The sequence below is a fragment of the Spinacia oleracea genome, chromosome 1 (genome assembly GCF_020520425.1).
Source record: "Spinacia oleracea cultivar Varoflay chromosome 1, BTI_SOV_V1, whole genome shotgun sequence".
In the NCBI taxonomy this organism is placed as follows: Eukaryota; Viridiplantae; Streptophyta; class Magnoliopsida; order Caryophyllales; family Amaranthaceae; genus Spinacia; species Spinacia oleracea.
In genome coordinates, this window is record NC_079487.1 from 102,221,863 (window position 1) to 102,242,985 (window position 21,123).

Below are 21,123 nucleotides of genomic sequence, written 5' to 3' on the forward strand. Positions count from 1 at the left end.
TATTACAACTAACCACAGCGGATATTATACACTAAAAAATCATTCGTAAAGTTAATATTTTAAAATAGTGGGGGCATACAATACGTCAATCTTGCAATCTAAATAGTGTAACTGTGTAACTCATGCCTTTACATGACAGAAAATCAAAAGCTTAAACATATAAAATAGAGAAGCTTTAATTAATTTGATCACGTGATTCAAACAAACTTAACAGATATCATTTAAATATGCTCGATAAACATATTGATTCATGATGGTAAGAGATAGAAGAAGGGGAAAAAATAGAGATCAATAACTCTTGCTACCATTTAGAGAAGCTTAAGTATTTCATTGAAAGGACAGGCATTTAAATACGGATACATGAGCGTAATTTTTAGCTACTAAGTGATTACAATCTATACAAATAAGGCTAAGAATAAAGATCACAAAATATATACAAAAGCTAATAAGACAAATTAATTTTCTTTGACTTTGTCAATCAATGGAATCACAATTATGATTGACCATGATTTGATTGTGTATGACTTTCCTTAACCGTCATATATTTATCTTCCACCATTATGGCCCATATGGGTTTCCTAATTTGTTACTGCAGTCACTAAATTGTCAAATTTATAATTCAATTAAATTGTAAGATAGAATGGGGGTAGTTTAGTCTTTTGCTTGGTGACACCAAAAGTGTTGTTACGAAAATAACCCTCCCCTCTTGGCTTATATAATAGAGATAAATAATTGCGTGTACGGATTTTTTAGAGTGCAATAAAAACTCTACAATATAGAGTTGGCTAATCATAACCATTCATTCAAATCAATGGTTTTATAAAGTTCTCTTAAAATTGGCGATTCAGTCAATTCCGACGTATTTTATAGGTGTTCACTAGTTTCCAGTTTCTATAACTCAAAGCATCCATTCGGCTATGGTTAGATTTCGGTGGGGACAAAATGACACAAAAAGGAAAACACATTGGAAGAGTTAGGAAGGTATATGCACTCCTAAGAGGTTTGGTGGTATGGGGTTTAAGGACCTCTTTGTGTTCAATGATGCTCTTTTGGGTAGACAAGCATGGCGCCTCATACGGCACCTCGAGTCACTACTTGGATGGGTAATGCAAGCAAAATATTATCCTGATGGGTCTTTTTTGGACACTTCATTAGGTTATTCTTGTAATTTCTCTTGGAAGAGTGTTTGGAGTTCAAATTTCAAAAGTTTTGGTTAAATAAGGGGTGATGCAGAGGGTGGGCGATAAACATTAATGTTTGGCACGAACCTAGGTTAGCGGATGCCGGGTGGCGAAGGAAGATTTGTCACGAGTGAGGTAAGTGAAGGCATTAATAATGTTAGTGACATGATTAATATGGAGAATATGGAGTGGAATATTAAGGTAATGGAGGAGCATTTTAATGAACGTAACCGTAGATGCATGTAACACCCCGACAATTCTCTCTTTTCTAAACTAACCTTTTTATATAAAACGTAGAGAATTATCAAGGCATTATCGCCCGTGTGAAAACGTAACGGCTTATTCAGAATTTTGCAGCGGAAAACATAAAACTAACTTTAGGTTTATAAATATAGATTACAGGTTTAATCCCAAAAACCAATCAACGGAAATAAGGAAATATAAATAGTACGACAAGTTTCAAGTCCAAATTAACAAACCAAGTCCCTTAGCAAACAAAACTAAATACAAGCTCTCTAATCCCGATCCCAATGATGCATCATCTTCAAACCTATAGATGGCAACGCTTATTGATCCTTAGAGATTGCTCACCAAAATAGGTCATCACAGGATCAATAAGGCATAGCCATGATCAACACACACAAACAAAGCACGTAATCAGCAAAGCTGAGTACTACATACTAAATCAATAATAATCCTAACATGATACTATTAAGCGAACAATCCTAACATGATACTAATGAACATAAATAAAGGCAGACCAAACATGTTAATTTGATGACCACACTTGACTAGACAAGGCTAGACTAGACTAGACTTTTATAACAATAATATTATTTTAATTGAAATAGACAATGGACCGAGTTTTCTAGCTAGAAGCTTCACTAAGGAAGACGAGGTACGGGTGCGACTCCGTAACCTCAGTGACCTGCGATATCGAGGAACGTTTGAATAAAAATAGAACACAGTGATCAATCCGGTCCGAAATAAAGGCCATGGGCTACCACCATGAACCCCAACTCCTGTTTGTCCGTCACTTTAGACGTGCACAGTCTAAAGCTATTGCTACTCAGTTTCACTTTACATGATTTACAAATTGAAACCCTGTTATGACTCAACAATCACATAAGGCATACAATCCACATTTACTCACAACTGTTTTTATCTTGGAATTAAGTAAGTGATCACAAAGGTATCAAACAAGACTCATTCCAATTAAATCCAACCTTTCCTTTAATACTGATCAACCCCTCTATATGGGTATAAGGGTTCAACTTACTAAACAAGGTCCTCGGCCCTCATAAAATAGTGAAAATCTAAAAGGGAACAACGATCAATCGATCTGAATCAATATATATAAAACAATCTAGTGTTCCCAATCAAACATGTTTACATCAATCGTCTACTAACATGTTATTATTCTCATAATGAAATATATATATGTTCAACATGTCCATCCAACAATATTAAACATGAAATTCCAACATAATCAAGTCCATCAACAAATTTCAACTTGGTTTCAACAGATAACACACATTCCAAGCACACAGGTATGTACGTACCTTGTGTAAACAAACTAATAGGCCACTTTAACACTTTCAAAAGTCGCCTAGAGAGAATTCTCCGCCTAAAGCAACCAATAAAGATTCCCAATCAACTTCTAATAACTCACAACAATAACAAAGCATTCTAAATACATCCTAAACATATTTAGAACATTCCCTAACATTAAAACTTGAACATTTGATTTTCTTGCATCATAATTATTGAATTAGAGATTGGAATTCGTTGAAAACTCTTTGCAAACATCGTACTTAAATTTTCAGCAACATAAATTCGTTTAACAACTTTTCAAACACAAAATTATCATGCTTAGAGTATAAAAATAATGGTTTAAATCATTCCTAATCATTCTACCACGATTCAACACCATTAAAAACTTAGAATTTCCGCTTTAACAAATTCCAATTCTCGTTTCACTCAAATTATGAAATCTGAAAATTAATAGTTTAGTCATACAATGTTAAAATCTGAAATAAATACATACTTCCTCCATTTTTTTTTAATTGCACCATCTTTGATTTCACGCTTGCCAATGCACTATTTTAACCACTAATATCTCTCATTATACATTTTAAAATATTATAAAAATTTGATGATTTGAAAGTATATTTCAAGACGAATCTAACAAGATCCCACATGAATATATTTTTCTTTTAATATAAATCACAAAAAATAACTATATAAGAATATGTGAATAGTGCTAAAACCAAGATGGTGCAATTATTAAAAAATGGAGGAAGTAAATCGTAAAAATCATAATTTTAATTCAATTCAGCAATATTTAAATTAATACATATGATAAAAGAATTAGCTTTGGGATTTTAGGAGTAAACCGACAAGGGAGGACGACGGTGGCAGGTGGTGAGGCGCGGCCGAAGGTGACAACACTCCTCGACGGCAGCGAGAGGGAAGGTGGCGCGGCTCGGTGGTGCTGCCCGAAAACAGAACGAGAGAGAAGGGAAGCAATCACGATACAACCGATAGGAGAGGACGAAAGAGAGAAAGAACCACGAGGAGGGGAGAGAGTGTTACTGGCGAAGGAGACCGGTGTCGGGTGGTGGCTTGGTCGCCGGCAGGAAACAATGGTGGCAGCTGTGAGAACCGAAACGGGTGAGGAGGAGAATGACAAGAAATTCGAAAGAACAAAGAACAAAGAACAAACAGAGGGGAGAGGGTGTTACCGTCGGCGGCGGTGAGATCAAGACGGTGCGGCAAGGGGACGCAGCAACCGCGTGCAGGTGGTGGTGGTGCGTTGTTGGTGGTGGATGAGCAAAGAGAGGAGCAGTGCTTAGGTTTCCTGGTTCACGTGAGTTCTGCAAGGGGAGGGTTTTGGTTTTGAGTTTTTACGTGAAATAGAAGAAGGGAAAGATTGGGTTTTGGTTTTGTTGTTTGGGCTTTGCCAAGTGGGCCTAGAATTAGGATTTAGTTTTAGGATTTCAATCCAAAACCAATTAGGATCGTTTTCTAAATTCAATCGGTTTTCGTAATTCGATTTCTTTTCAATGCAAAATTCTAAAATTACTTTTGATTTCATAAATTCTTAAAATATTTAAAATGCATTTGAATAAATAAATATACATTAAAACTAAAATTCACCAATGTAATTTAAATATAATTAATTATACGTAAAACTATATTAATAAACTTTATAAATAAACGGGGGATTACAATGCATTCTAGCCATACCCACAAGCTGACAAGGACATGATGATGAGCTCACGTAGGCTTATTCAAATGACGGGATTTACTCCGTTGGGAATTCGTATATGTTGTGAAAGGGGTGTAATTTGGATGCTTTTCACCAAGATTTTGTGGACATTTGGGGATGGATGTAAGCCCGAAGCAAGTCATTTTCTTCTAGAGGTTCCGCACTAATACACTATTGGTGAGAACTGAGAAGCCTAATACAACAATGCCATGTGATTGACAATGCAACATGTCCCTGGTGCCTAGTATAGGAAGAAACGGTGGGACACGTTCTCTTTGATTGTGTAAGATCGAGTGAGCTGTTGGAGGAATGTGAGTGTAGTGCAATGGTAAAGTGGAGAGAAGCAGACTCAACATGTGCACTCGTAGAGGGCTAGAAGGAAATTGATGCCAGGATAAGGCATAGAGGTGCTATCATGGCGTATTTGGGGTGAGAGAAACCAACAAGTCTAGAGAACCAACATCTAGAGAACTAACATCATTAACAACAACCCTATCAGCCTTCGAATCTTCGTCGTCCTCGTCCTCAACTTGTTGTCAATTTCCGTAGACAATTACCATACACATCCATCATCTCTTTTTTAAAAACGCTACGTTATCACCATCAACAGTTCAACACTAACCCTTTCCATACACACAATGACCAGTATCTTCTCCACAAAAAAAAAACATAAAACCCATCACCCAAACTTCAATTCTATTCATTGAAAACCCGGTCATGAGCAAAACGAACACCATCAACATATGATCATGAATCTCAACAACCTCCTCCCGACGATCACCGCATAGGCATGCACTTTTTCCATAAAAAACAATATAGACCACTTTATAAAATAAATAAATAAATAAAACCTAAACCAGACTCGTTTAGTGGGCTTATGCTTTAAAGTCGAACTTTTAGCTAATTTGGTAATCTATACTAATATATTAAAAGGCGTTCTTAAAAACGTATACGTGTCACATATATCTCTCCTTATTACGTCACGTCACCACTAATCAACATCATGACATGTCATTGACAACCAAAAAACATGTAACCAAGGATCGAACACCAGACCTCTTTGTTAAAAGTTCAACATCCAACCATCTTAACCAACTACAACTTGTGTTATATATTCTATATAAACATTTATGATCTTTTCATAATAAATAACCAATTGAATAGAAGTGAATGCAAAAAAAGGGAATGATTATTCAATTTATAAATGCATAGTTATTACTTTTCTAGATTAAATCTCAAAAAAAAAAAAAACTCAGGGTAATAGAACGTCATAAAGAGTAAGTGGTTGAATAATTATAGAACATATTACATGTACTCAGGGTAATAGAGCGTGGAGTTTCAGCTTGGGAAGGTTGTTAATCGGCCACTAATCTTGTGTGTAACCCCATAATTCTATGACGACCCATCATCTAGATGGACACATATTTAAAACAAATAAATCCGAATAAAAGTCAAAACCCGGGGCAACGCCCGGGCCACACACTAGTTAGAATTCAAAAGTAGCCATTTTGATAAACAAAATTGTTAAAGTAGCTAAGTTGGTAAAATATCATCTACAATAACCATTTGGAATTTTTATTATATTTGTCTCAATTTATGTACTAATGATAATATTTAAAGTATAAACTTTTATAATTTTTAATAAAGATAATTAAAGATATAAATGACCAAAATGTTGCGTTGAAAAACGTAAAGTCCTAAGTAACAATGTGTTTGAGAATTCGATTGGAGGAAAAACTATATAAAAAAACTTGAAATAATAACTTCCCATTCGTTTTAATTTGATTGTAAAATCTAATGACAGGTAAAATGTTATAAAAGTACGTAGTTTTTTGTTGTTTGATTAGTTTAATAAGAAAAACTCTTTGCTCCTTCGCTATTGTTTTTTTTATACGTAGTATATAAAATTAAAAACCTCCAAAATGTAGGGCTCGTTCAGTATCATTTTTTGTTTCCAAATTTTTTTTTTTTACAAAACTAAAAACCAAAATTCTGAAAATCACATAAAGTAGTTTCTAGTTTGTTGTTGTCCGTTTTCAAAATCAACATGATTACTATGAGTATGACTATTTTTTAGTTCATGATTAAATCTAAATCATATGATTTTAGTTCTAATTTTTTATTGTCGATTTTCAAAATCAATAAGATAACTATATGTATGACTACATTTTAGTTCATGATTTGGTCTAAATTGTACTTCGTATGACTTTTGGAAACAAAAAATAAAAAACTTACAACTGACAGTGAAACCGAACATGGTAAAATAACATAATTATAACTACGGAGTATAAAAATGTTCACATATTTACACACAATTACTTTTACAATTATTTTACCCCCATTAAAATAAAATTGAGTTTTGTAATTCATACAAATCTACATTTTTTACTTAGTTTTTTATTTATTTAAACTATATTTGTATTAATCTAATATATATATATATATATATATATATATAGAGAGAGAGAGAGAGAGAGAGAGAGAGAGAGAGAGAGAGAGAGAGAGAGAGAGAGAGAGAGAGAGAGAGAGAGAGAGAGAGAGAGAGAGAGAGAGAGAGAGAGAGTGAGTCATGAACTGGTGAGAACCACCCCTGAAGATGAGAACTGATAACTAATCTCAGCCGTCGATCAATTGAATCTAATGGTTGTAAAGCTACCCGAAATTTCTAAATTAGTAAGGGTAAAATGGTAATTGACCCGCGTTGAATGACCTCCTCCAACTCCTCAATTTTCAGAATTTCTTTCTCTCTCTTCCTCCCCTGCGAATTCTCTCATTCTCTCTCTCTTCCAATCTCTTCCTCCTTCTTTCTCATATCTTCTTCTTCTAAATTCATATTCTGGGATTTGTTTTTCGTTTCTTCCGTTGCCCAGGTAATCCCCTTTTCAATTTTTATTTTCGAACAAGTGAAATTAGGGTTTTTAGTTCTTATTCGTTTGTTGATGTTTTGTTTACTTTTTCTGATGTTGTGTTTACTTTTTGTCGATGCTGTGTTTACTTTTCATTATTTTTTTTTACTTTTTCTGATCTTGTGTTTACTTTTTGTCGATGTTGTGTTTACTTTTCATTATTTTTTGTTTACTTTTATCCGATGTTGTGTTTACTTTTTCTGATCTTGTGTTTATTTTATGTCTATATTGTGTTTACTTTTGATTATATTGTGTTTACTTCTACTCGATGTTGTGTTTACTTTTTTTGATCTTGTGTTAACTTTATGTCGATAGTGCGTTTACTTTTGATTATATTGTGTTTACTTTTACTCGATGTTGTGTTTACTTTTTCCGATCTTGCATGTGTTTACTTTCTGTCGATATTATGTTTACTTTTCTTGATCTTATGTTTACTTTCCGTCCGTTTTGTTTTAATCCAACAACTATTAGAGGTTCTCATTATAAGGGAGTTTCTCACCAGAACATGGTCATATATATATATATATATATATATATATATATATATATATATATATATATATATATATATATATATATATATATAGGAAGGCTCATGTGAGAAGCGTTTGTGATCGTCCGATCAACTTAATCTAACGGCCAATATAAATCTCGTGCTATTAACGTTTATAACGCAATTTTATAGCACAAGACATTAAGACCCTGTCCCACGTGATCTACAGTCCCGTTTCATTTTTCTCTCTCCCTCCGTCTTCCCTCTGTTTTCCTTGTGAATTATGAAATGTGAGATGTTGAGCTTGACTACTCGAATTGAACATGGCGTCGGTGGTCCACCCATCTCTTAAAGGAGGCATTTTTGCTGAAATATTAGAGCACCACGTAAGATTACTATTGGTTTCGACCAATGAAAATTAAGATTTACAATTTAATTTTGAATAAAAAAATTTGAGTGCCACCTAATTAATTATGTGCCACATAGATATTTTAATTATTCAATTACTAATATATACAACTCCATCCAAAATCAAACACTCTAATAATTAAAAAATAAATCTAAAATAAAAATCATCAAAAATCAAACACTAATCTAAAATAAAATTCAATTTAAAATCAATCATTATCCCAATATTAGAGCGCCACGCAAGAAATATAATGGTTTCGGCAAATGAAAAATAAGATTTCATAATTATTTTTGAATTAAAAAAGTCGAGTGCCACAAAGATAAATAATTAGGTGCCATGTAGATATTTTTATTAATTAATTATTAATATTACGCATTACAATTTCATCTAAAATCAAACACTCTAATAGTTGAAAAATAAATCTAAAATGAAATTCAATGTAAAATCAAAAACTAATATAATCTACTACGTAATATATAAAATATAGCAATTGGTACATATATGAGTTTTATTTGAACTTAACAATTTAGTAAAAATCGTACATCGCACTGGCTAAAACCTAGTGGTTAATAATTCAAAAGAGACAAATTTTGCTACCGTTATGCCAAGCGTCCTTTTCCCCTTCGTTTCTATTCTTTTTAATAACCACCAAACCTTTCCTCTTAATATTCATTTTTACTACACCATCATGCCCTCATTTTTTGTTTTTAGTTTCACATTCTAAATTCAACTGGAATTTTTTATTTTCATTCCTCATCTCTTTTACGTCTATGTGTGAGGTTTGAACACGAGACCTCAAGTGAAGACAACTTTCATTACCATATTAACCAACCACCAATTGTGTTTTATCTCTTCATATTAATTTATAAATAAATAATTTTTATGGACTATTTTGATATTAGAAAAAATAAATTAAAGCATTAAGACAACCATGAAAAAACAAGATGTCGTAATTCTCATAAACATCAACTATAGAAACTCCCTGGATAGCTGCATACATAATAGGTTCGGTGTTTGTTAATTTGAAACACTTAGTTCCACTAGAAAATAAAATCATACAAATTGTAAGATGAGCAATTGAAAATTATTTGGCATGATAAATGACATAGTTTGTCTTTGTAGTTGATGAATTTAATCTATGCTTTTCACTTTATGAAATACATGTATATTGGTCAAATATTGAGCCAAGAAAATCTAAAATTTTAACTATTCAATGTAGCAACCAGTACATCGTCCAGGTTACACACTAATTTTTAATTAAAAAAACTCTTGCATTATAGGACCAAAAACTAATTATATACCCAACACAATCTTTATTGTGTGAGTTTATTTTAGTAAATTCACTTTTGGTGTCCCCCTTGGATTACTAAAATACCCTTTACACTTATAGAATAGAGAATATAATGAGAACCTACCCAATGGGAAAACCCCCCAAAATTAAGCATTTTAATCAATCTAGCTCCAGCCCCTTAAATAAATTCTTACAATTTTAATCACTTTGTTTATGTGCGTTCGACTCTATTGGCTGTTGGCTGTCGGCTGTTTCAGTTGGCTGGTTTGACTGACTGTTTAAGCTGGCTGCTTTTGTTGGCTGTTTGACTATTAATTGTTTAAAAACATGTTTGGTAAAATCAGTTGTTGGATGTTGGTTGAAACTATGTAAAATGACATTTAAGGACATTTTATGACCTTTTCCCATTTTTTATTAAATGTTATGTACGGAGTAGTACGTAATAACTAATACAGAGTACATAAATTATTAATTAAAACAAATTATTAGTTAAGTATTATTGTTACCATTTATAAATTAATTTGTACCAATTAAAATATAAATTATTAAGTATTTAATATTATTAATTTACTCCCTTTGTTCCATAATGTTCCTCATGTTTACTATTCATATGTCAAAGTTTAAAAACTTTGACCGTAATTAATAGTATGATTATGAGCGGTATCATTGGATTCGTTTCAATATAAATTTTCTACATATCAATTTTTTATAATTTGTACTTATATGAAATTAAAATTATTAACGGTCAAAGTAGTGCATTGGAGACAACGCATAATGGAAAAGTGAGAAACATTTGGAACGGAGGGAGTGTTAATTATCATTTATTATTTATTTATTTATTATTATTATTATTTATTAATTATTAATTATTATTTATTAATATTACTCCATAATCATTTATTATTATTTAGTTATAAATTATAGAATGTTAATTTTAATTTGTTAATTATTAATTATAAATTACAGATTATTAATTGTTAATTATTAATTATTATTTATTAGTTATTAATTACACCCTCTGTTATTGAATATTAGTCTCTTCTGGAATCTTGACACTATTCTCAATTGAAGATAATCTTCTAATTTCTTTCCAATACGTAATTCAAAACATATTCATGTGAGATCTTATTTTGTTCGTCTTAATGTGTAGTTTAACGATATCAAATTTTTATATTTTTCCAACATACGTATTTGGAGATATTTACGTTTAAATATTCTAGTTGAAAAGTCAAAACATGCTTAATATTTAAGAACGGAGGGAGTATTAGTTATTGATTAATGATTGTTAATTATTAGTTAATAATTATTAATGATTCATTATCATTAACTATTAATTATTTATTATCAATTTTTTTATTTAATCAATTATTAATTATTTAGTTGTAGAGTATTACATTATTACAGAGTAATTATTAATTAATTAGTGAAAAACAAGGATATAAAAGTAATTAATTATCATTAATTATTCATTACGGAGTACGGAGTATTAATTATCAATATTTTTCATTTTTGGCGGAAAAGTTGGCTGAAAGCCAGTTACCATACACGATTTTTGGCTGTTTGATCACATAAAATGCCAAAAGCCAATGAAAAAACCAGCAAAAAGTCAGTTACCAAACATGGCATAAGTATTATATAACCCATCAGGCCATCACCATTTAGTGCACGAGTTCAGACCCGTTCGGCTCATCACGAGCAAAAGTACAGGCGTACAGGACCCGTTTTGGGCGGGTGGGTACTGGGTAGACAGTAGCAACAACAACATACGAACTTCTTTCCATTTTTCCCAATTGTCTTAAACCCTACTACGAAAACTTTAAACCCTCCTCCTCTCTCTCCTTCCATTTCTTCCGCCACCGCCTCCCTCCTCCTCCGCCGCCCTCTCTTTCCACTTCCCGTCCGCCATAGCCATGGCAGAGCTTCAAAGCTTCTCTACGAAACCCCGCCTTAAACCCACATCCAAAAAATCCAACAAATCCCCAGAAGCCAAATACTGGAAATCCTTCAAAACCCAAGAAATCTCAGGCCTAGTTTCTTCAATCACCTCCATTGATTTCTCCCCACAATCCCCCCACCACTTCGCCGCCACATACGGTGCTGCTCTCTCCTTTTACAACCCCCACCACCCCTTCTCCCCCTCGGAGCCTGTCTCCACAGTCCGCTCCTTCAAGGACATTTCCTTCTCCGCCTCGTACCGCTCCGATGGCAAGCTTATAGCTGCTGGGTGTCAATCCGGGGTAATCCATGTTTTTGAGGCGAAAACCCGAAATCCGCTTCGACAATTGAAGGGGCATTCTCGGCCTGTGAGGTTAGTTCAGTACCCTAGAGTTGATCGTTTGCATTTGTTTTCTGGTGGTGATGATTCTGTTGTTAAGTACTGGGATGTTGCTACTGAAACCTCTTTGTATAATTTTTTGGGTCATAAGGATTATGTTAGAAGTGGGTCTGCTTCTCCAATCGATGATAATTTGTTTGCCACCGGGTCTTATGATCATACTGTTAGGGTTTGGGATGTTAGGGGTTCGAAATCAGGTTCTTCTGCTATGGTTGTTAATCATGGGAAACCTGTTGAAGATGTTGCATTTTTGCCTTCTGGTGGGTTGATTGCCACTGCTGGAGGGAACATGGTGAAAATTTGGGATGTGATTGGAGGTGGGAAATGTGTGTATTCCATGGAGAGTCATAATAAGACTGTAACATCGATTTGTGTTGGGAAAGTGGGGAGGGATAGTGGAGAAGAATCCGATCAATACCGCCTTTTGACTGTTGGGTTAGACGGGTATTTGAAGGTGCTTGATTACTCAAAGTTGAAAATTACGTTCTCAATGAGGTTCCCTGCTCCCCTGGTGTCGGTTGGGTTCTCCCCTGATTGTTCTACACGAGTTATTGGAACCTCAAATGGAATTATCTATATGGCAAAGAGGAAGAAGGAGAATGTGGAAGAAAACCGTGTTCTAGGAGATTTTCAGATTAGGGAGGAACCGCGAAAGAGGATGTTGAAGCCATCATTCTTTAGGTATTTTCATCGAGGACAAAGTGAGAAGCCTAAAGGAGGTGAATATCTGGTTTTAAGACCCAAGAAGGTTAAGTTGTCCGAACATGACAAACTATTGAAGAAATTCATGCACAAAGATGCTCTTGTAGCTGTCCTTCGTAAGAAGAATCCCGAAAATGTTGTTGCTGTGATGGAAGAATTGGTAGCAAGGAAGAAACTGTTCAGATGTGTGTCAAATTTGGATATAGAGGAGCTTGAGTTGCTGTTGGTGTTCTTGCAGAAGTACACTACTCTTCCGAGGTATGCTGGTTTACTGATGCCGTTTACCAACAAGGTTATTCAAATGCGAGCTGAGGATATTCGAGCTTCTGATGGTCTCAAGGTTCAGCTGAGGAATTTGAAGCGAACCATTCAGGAGGAGTTGCGGATACAACAGTCTTTGCTGGAGATACAAGGAATAATATCTCCCTTGATGAGGATTGCTGGGAAGAGATAGTGCTCGTTGTACTAATATTGCTTTAAGAGTTGTATGTTGATAACTTCTTACCGGCAACCTCTACTTCAAGTAGAGGATAAATTCTTGAGCACATGTTTACTTTTCTACCCATATTTGCTTTTTGTAGGGGATAGAATCTTGAGCACATTTTTAGAAGAGGATAGACTCAAGTGTTGAGGCTACACTTTGGATTCAAGATCTCCTTTGTTCTTGGATATCTTCTTTAAGTTAAATTTTGGTCTCAAGATGACATATTTTCGTGTTTTACTAGTGGCGCTGTAACTTTTTTTTGGGCTTAAATGAGATATCTACTTGGTTTTGTCGGTGTTCTTGTAACTTTTTTTGGGCTTAAATGAGATAACCTTTCACTCCCTCCATTTATTCAACCCTTTTTTGGGTATTTTCAATTAATTTTTCTTTGTTTATAAGTGAAATGTATGTGCAAGTTTAGAATTGATTGTCTTAACCTGAAATGGTGCCGTTTGGTTGATGAAATTTGAACTGTATTGAATGGATTTGTGCCCATTTTAATCTCATTATTTTGATGTTCATGTGTTTTTCTTGAGTATGGTATTCTAGTTTGAATTTATCGAAAGGAGCTGTTTTGTACTCCTAGTTCTTCAGATCAGCTGCAAATATGACGAACTTTTCTTTTTATTCTCGTGTAGTTGTAAGTTTGAGATTTGTGCAACCCCAATAACTACCCTGTTGCACTGCCAGAAGGCCCAGAACTATTTTTCTCTTCTGCCTTTTCAATGGACTTGTGTCAACAATCATTTCTATCTAACTTGCTCTTTTTTATAGTTTGATGCCTTGGTCAATGCCCTGCCACTAGTTGAGGGAGGTGAAGAGGATCAACTGAGAAGAATCGTTGATCTTCAGGTATCATAGTAGCTGATTTTCTGCGAAATGTTCAAGCAATATAGAGCCTGGTAAAGCGGTCTTTCTTGTGTATTTAGTATTTACCAGGCAGAAAATGATGCTGTTGGACAAGAATTGCAGAAGCAACTGGATGCTGCAGGTAATGCCTTGCTCTTTAGTTTTTTTTAATTCAGAGTATGCATTGTCTACTCCTTCCTTTAAATTTTGCCTGCGGGAAACAAATCTCCTATCATAAATAGTACTTGACCCTGAAGGATAACTGTATTTTCATCTTCTGTAGTTTAGTTTCCTACTTGAACCAGGTAATATTCTTGACAATGCTAGCCTAGTGTACCACCCTGACCCTAGATTTGCACACAGCTGCTGTTGCAGTTAATAACTTAATACAACCGTAACTCTGTAAGCACACTTTAAACTTCTCTTCAAGCTATACTCTAGGAAGGGTATAGCAGCGTCATAAAAAATTGCAATTCTTTACGTATGCCTTCTCATCAAATTTCAAACGAGGATTTGGGTCAGTTTGCTTACTCCTTTTCTCCTTGACACACGAGGGTGGCTTATTTATTTGTGTATCACTGTATCGTTTGCGTTAATTCATATTTACTACTGTATCTCGTGAGTAATTACCGAGGTAACCGTCAGTCTATTAGCACTTACTACTACTACTTAAAATCGAAGGATGCTCTGGTTTCGTCAGGGGCATTCTGAAATTCTTGATGGTACTTTTATGTACATGATTAAAGCTATTAATACGGAATATCATAGTTTTACTCATTTTCTTCTTGTTGTCCAGATAAAGAATTAGCGCAAGTCTGTGAATTGTTCAGACAAGCGTCTGATTATTGCTTAAATATGAAGGAACCATATTGAAGATGTTTTGTCTGCGATGACCATATGTTACTGTTGCTCAAGGAAAGAGATTTTGCAGGATATGTCTCTCGTCTTTTCCTGTTGAATTCTTGGGTTTTGTTATAATTTGTGTGTTAATCTTATTTCTAATTGAATACATGGTAATTTGCTGCACTCAATACGTGCTAATCTTTTTGGTTTGTAACACTTTCTACTGATGCAGATTTGAAGGTATTGCACAAACAGCCTTGCGCATGGCTAAACCTCCGGTATTATTTATACCCTTTCGCTTAGAATTTTCTACTGTTTTCTATGTCTGATTATGTGAAGTTTGTAATTAGTTAAGAAAATATGTCTATATATTGGTTATATATTGGCTTTTGCACAGTATCCACCTGATCTGTCTATATATTGCTAACAGGTTAACTTTTATAAACAAAAGCAAGCAAATAACTTAATAAGTTAGGTACGGTTAAGAGTCACTAATGCGTGTAAAGTTGTAAGACAACTGAACTGAACTTTATAGAACCGAACAAAGTGAACAAAACACTTTTGGTAGAACTGCCAACATTACGAAGCAGGAATGAATTGAACTTTATGAAACGCAACAGAACACTTTTGATAGAACTGAACTTTACGAAACAGAACAGAACTGAACTTTATAGAACTGAACTTTTTGAAACTGTACAGAACAGAACAATAACCAATCAGGTATTGTGATGATTTCTTTAGAGAATTTCAGTATCTGCTAATATGTCTAAATCTGGTATTGTGATAGCAGTAAAATCAAATATGTAGAGAGATAAAAGGGGGTACTCAGATAGGCGAAGCATACAACAGCCTAGAAAGTACTGAAGAGAATGATGTTTGGCACAATGCAGGCAACATTAGTAAAACAGCCACGATATAAAGACTGACATCTGAAATGAGGTTATAATGCTCCTCATCCTTGAAGAGACCGGAACATGAGTTTCTGAATCATCACTTTCCCAATCAATTCTAGCAGTCATCGCAACAGATATCTTCTCTTTCTTTAGAAGTTGCCCTCTTTTTGAACATTGCACAGAATTTTCTTATAATTGTATAGGCAGCATAGAGCTGAACTCCTAGTTTATCCTATAATTTTTGCTTTTATAGAATAGTTTGTTGAAGTTAATAATCTGAATCACCATACCTCTATTTAGTTATATCTTGTGTAGTGTTTATCTCTTTACAACTAAGATGCATCTTTACTAAGATGCATCTTTCAGTGTCAAACTTCTGTGGTCTGACCCCGTCTTTCAAACTGATTTTTTTTTTTGATCTTTGCATCAGATACGTGGTAGACCAATTCCCCAATCAAACAAGTGAGAGTCCCTAAATAGTGAAATATCAATAATATGTCTGGCCAAAGAAACTCTGTGAATACAAGATCTCTATGAGCAGAGCATGAGGCTACATCTTCTACCATCCCTTGTTCGACCATTTGATTAGATTTTGCATCTTCTACCTTTCAATTTTAAGTCTTGCAATCTACTTTTTTCGTTTGAAATTCATTCTTTGATACAGAGTATTTTGGGTTTATATTTGTGTAATTAGGGATTTACTTTCTGTTTGGGAGAATTGGCGGCTCAATGTCGACTTGTATAAATTAGTTATCAATATCGGTATGAGTTTAGGTTTTCTAATTGACCAAAGCTTCTCTTTTTTTGCTGTTGTTGTTGATTTAATGTTAACTTGATGAATTCGGCATTTGAACTGTGAATCAGGATTTCAAGAACGACAATTAGGTTCGTAACATATCTCTCCATCTCTGCAATCAGAGTTGCATATCATTTTAGGTACTAATTCTCTCCTTTCAAGATCAAAATTTATCCTGCTTTATGAGTAATTGTTGCGAGTTTGAATATTTATGTTATTAGGTTTATAAGTAGTTCTCCAGCAACATATTTCTGCTCTTGAGTAGTAGATGAAGTACCTGATGCCAAATTTTCTGACTTGAGTTGAAAAGTTTAAATGAATCCTATTGCTTGTTATTGTAAAATACTCAATCCTTGAATTTGCACTGACTATATGAATGAAAATTATTTGCAAATTCTGTAATTTTCAGATTTGAGTATGAACATTTTTTATTGTCTAATGTACGAGGTTTATTGCATTGAGTTTTGCTTTCATAGTGTGTAGTTTAGAGCTAGCATCAAGTGCAATAGTTCTATGTAGTATGTTCTATATATGTAGGTGGACCTCATATAGAAAATATACATTTATATTCCTTTTTTCTTTTGGTGCTGCTAGAGATTTAGGTTCTTGACACATGATTTAGTAAAAGTAGATTATACTTTGTACTCCGTATATGTTTAGCCCTACACTTGGGTAATTACTACTTATCTTTAGAACTCCAGGAATCCTAGTTGTAAATGGTTCCCTTAGAAGCGTCATTGGTGGGACTGCAATCTACAAGAAACGTTTTGAATCATCAGCACTAAGACCCTTTGTTTGTTTAGCTGCCCGGGAGGGCCTTGTCTATGAAACAGGATAGATTGCGGGTGAAATGGGATCGGGAATGAGAGTACCTGACCTCTTGCCTATTCAGCAGTATTTTATATACCGCCGCACTCTTTATAGTCGCGACTGTTGTCATGGAAAAAAAATCGATTTTCTGTCAAAGTCTCGTCTCCTTTCCTCCCAAATAGAAAGATATATCGGGAACCATCCCAAGAATAATTGAAGAGAGTTATCTCCAGTCACCAACATGAAGGATTTTTTCTTTCTTGCAGGAAAGAAACCGGATAAGTATGTTACTAGCTAAGAGAGTTTAAGATTATGTGCTCCGGCCTATTCTAGATATTCTGACTGTTTCAATTTTGCTGGACTGTTGTGTTGGGCTAAGTGGGGATCTGTTTACAGTCACCCACTCACCCCATTATAATTTGAACTTGCTGTCAAATTTTATGTTTTATTGGTTAGAAGTATATAGGTCCACCAGGTATTGGGTTATAGTCTAACTCAAAGTGTAATCTAGTTAGTCATATGAATTTACTTTCATTGTGAAAGCGAAAATTGGGTGCTTCTTGTGCTAGTTGAAGTTATATCATGTTTGTTTAATGATTACATTGGTTAATTGTAAATTGTTATTCTATGTTGTTGTCTCATGGGGTTTGCTGACCATTTCAGGCACAATGAAAGCTTCACTAGTATTTTCAGTTCTAAAACACGTAGTATCAAGCATCAGGTAAATAACTTGACCATTTTCAACATTTTGTTTGCTGTGAACTACAAGTAGTAGCAATTCAATGCATCCCCAATCTACTACCATGTAGTATTCGTTCTGTTCAACAGAAAGAACAAGATTTGGTTGTACATATCTAATCCCATATAGTCTGCCTTAGGAATGAGACTCATGACTAGGGATGTCAGTGGGGTGGGTTTCGCGGGAGACCCGCCCCGCATCCGCCCCAAGTAGGCGGGGATGGAGGTAGGTTTGGCGGGTGATGGGGCGGGGATGGGTATAAAAGTCGTACCCGCCATGGGTGATGGGGCGGGTGTGGATTTTGTGTTGAACCCGCCCCATCCCCGCCCGCCCCGCCCCATCCCCACTCGCTTCGCTTCATACCCGACATTGGTGATGGGGTGAGTTTGAATTTATTTGCATATTTAGTTGATAATATAAATTTAGGTGAGATTTTTATGTTTTTTGTTTCGATTTTTTTGTTATGACAAGTATTTTTTTTATTATATAGGTTACTTTAGTCATAAGGTTATTTTTTTTATATAGTTAACTTTGATTACTCCGAATATATGGCAAATGTTTGCTAAATAAGAACAATTAGGCGGGTATTAGCGCGGGTATGAAGCGGGGATAAGACGGGGATGGATACCCAGTTGGGTGGCGGGGCGGGGATGGATTTTAGCTTACACCCGTTGGGGCGGGGATGGGGATGAATTTTGTACCCGCCATGGGTGATGGGGCGGGGATGGGGATGAAAATTTTAGGTGGGGATGGGGATGGAGGGACCTACATCCGCATCCGCCCCGCCCCATTGACATCCCTACTCATGACATGCATTATGTAAGATATCCCGATTGACCAACTTTAAACTCTATTTCAATTTTGTTGATGCGAAGAAATGGTAGCAGTTTTCATTGGTAGGACTTATTGGAAGAAATGGTATATAAGCAGATTTCTCTTTCCTCCGCATGTTTGCTCTTTATTGTCAACTTGGTCAGGTGGGAATTGGGCGAAGGGTGTGACTCCCTGTTATCTGATTAGTTTTGAAAACGTATTTTTCTTTAAGCATCTTTGTGCTCACTGTCCATTTCCGATGGAGCCAAAGATTCATTTGTTCTTTTGGTTGTGGGATGAAATGGACTAAATCAAAATGACTCTTAATACCTCTTCGCTTCCTTTCCATGAAGTAGAAAATGGTTGTCCCGTTGTTGTCCCGTTATCGCGTTTGGGTCAATTGGAAACAACCTCTCTGCAATTGCAGGGGTAAGGTTGCGTATGTCCGACCCCCCCTTACCCCGCTTCTTGCGGGAGCCTCTTTGAGGCAATGGGGTAATGATAATGATGATCTTTGTGCTCACTGTTCTACTGTTATTTGCAGGTTGATATCTTTTCCCAGCTCCAAAACGCTAGCATAGATGGATTGATCAATTCAGTGGTAGTTGAATTTTGAGTGTCGTTATTTCTCTCTTTACATTTCACTTAATTTGCCTATACACCGTACCGTGGAAGAAGCTATTACTTACAATTTTTTTTAAGGCCCGTGATGAATTTGAAGATTATGGTGATGGAAGAAAGGAATCAAGCTAGGGATGATGCATAGGTTCTTCAACTATGAAGGCAATGAGGCCCACATTATGAATTTTGAACTTATAGCCTTTTGAATAACCTGTGTTTTGTAGATTACATTTTAGAATAATAGGTTGGAATTATAAAGAGAGGATAGATGTTTTAGTTTTAAGTTTGTGTTTATGAGACGATATTAACTAAATAGTTTGGATAATGTGTAAACTTTGTTGATATTTTTTGGACGTATATTGCATACTAGTATTATCTTTCATTGATCGGCGTATTGTCATTTCAGGCGGTTTGATTTTGAGTTTTAGAATGTATTCTCGCTTTGTGCTAATTAAAGAAAAAACAAATAAATTTCTATGTCGCTTTTCTTCGTACTCAAAAATTCCTGCAAAACTTCACTTTAGAATTTTGATACCTCTTTCTTTCTCTTAAATACAATATGATGGTGCAGGGGGTGTGCACAGTGCTCTTGGTGCACTGGTGCCCAAACGACATGCAATAAATATAAAACGCGGATATCTTGTTGAATCCGGAGAAGAAAAGAACAAACGTTGTTTTTTGATAAAAAAAGAACAAACGTTGTTCTTTTGTTAAAAAAAAAAACAAACGTTGTTCTTTTGTTAAAAAAAAAACAAACGTTGTTCTTTTGTTAAAAAAAAGAACAATGACTGCTCTGTCCCTTTTTTTTCGTTCTTTTGTTTTTCACTCTATTTTTCTGGTATATATACCTTCTTTTTTATAATTTTCAAATCAGAATTTGTGAAGAGGGGAGAGAAAAACTATGGAAATGAGAGAGAAACTGTGAAGAGGAGAGGGAAAGTAATGGAAAATTCTCAGATATTGGTTGATATTTCTACTTCAATATCAAATTCTATTGATTTTTCTTCTTCAAATTTGAATTCCTCTGCTGATAATCCGATTTGTGAAGGTAATTTTTCAATTTTTTAAAACGAATTACTTATTTATGATGATTTTGATTTCCATGTTCATTATTTTCATCATTTCAATTTATTTTGATTTTTTTGATCATTTCGATTTCTGCATTTCTCAATAACCTTGATTAATGTGTTTTGATTCTATATTTTGATAATTTTGATGATTAATGTATCTTGATTATATATTTCTGATGATTTTGATTTCTGTTCTTTTTTCGATTTTATATGTTCTTTTAGTCTTATCTTTTGTTCTTTTATATATTGGTTTTCATATATGTATTAAGAGATTGTAATAATACAGAAAATAATTATTGAACATGTTGTTCTTTTTTGCTTTAGGTTGTTGTTCTTAGTTCTTTTTTGCTTTAGCTTGTTGTTCTTTTGATATTACACACTTCAGATCAAATTGTTCTTTTACCGTTTTTGTTGTTCTTTTATCTTTTTTGTTGTTCTTTTTTCACATGGTTAAAATAAGTGTTCTACATGATATGTTCTTTTCTGCTATTTTTAATATTCTTTTTCTTTACTTTATTATGTTCTTTTATGCTCTATTGTTGTTCGTTTTTTTATTGGTAATGTTGTTTTATATGGTTAAAATAAGTGTTCTACATGATATGTTCTTTTCTGTATTT

The 21,123-nt window shown here is 34.4% G+C and overlaps 1 protein-coding gene and 1 long non-coding RNA gene across 2 annotated transcripts; both read left to right on the forward strand.

Moving 5' to 3' along the window:
* The first annotated feature begins 11,330 nt into the window (after positions 1-11,330).
* Positions 11,331-13,414, forward strand: LOC110794289 (protein SLOW WALKER 1). The gene has a single exon (XM_021999232.2). It carries the CDS (start codon positions 11,462-11,464, stop codon positions 13,040-13,042), a length of 1,581 nt encoding a protein of 526 aa, XP_021854924.2. The 5' UTR covers positions 11,331-11,461; the 3' UTR covers positions 13,043-13,414.
* Positions 13,415-16,602: 3,188 nt separating this feature from the next.
* LOC110794335 (uncharacterized) lies at positions 16,603-19,930 on the forward strand. The gene is made up of 2 exons (XR_002534985.2): positions 16,603-17,984; positions 19,360-19,930. It is a non-coding gene; the product is annotated as an uncharacterized lncRNA (long non-coding RNA).
* Positions 19,931-21,123: the final 1,193 nt, after the last annotated feature.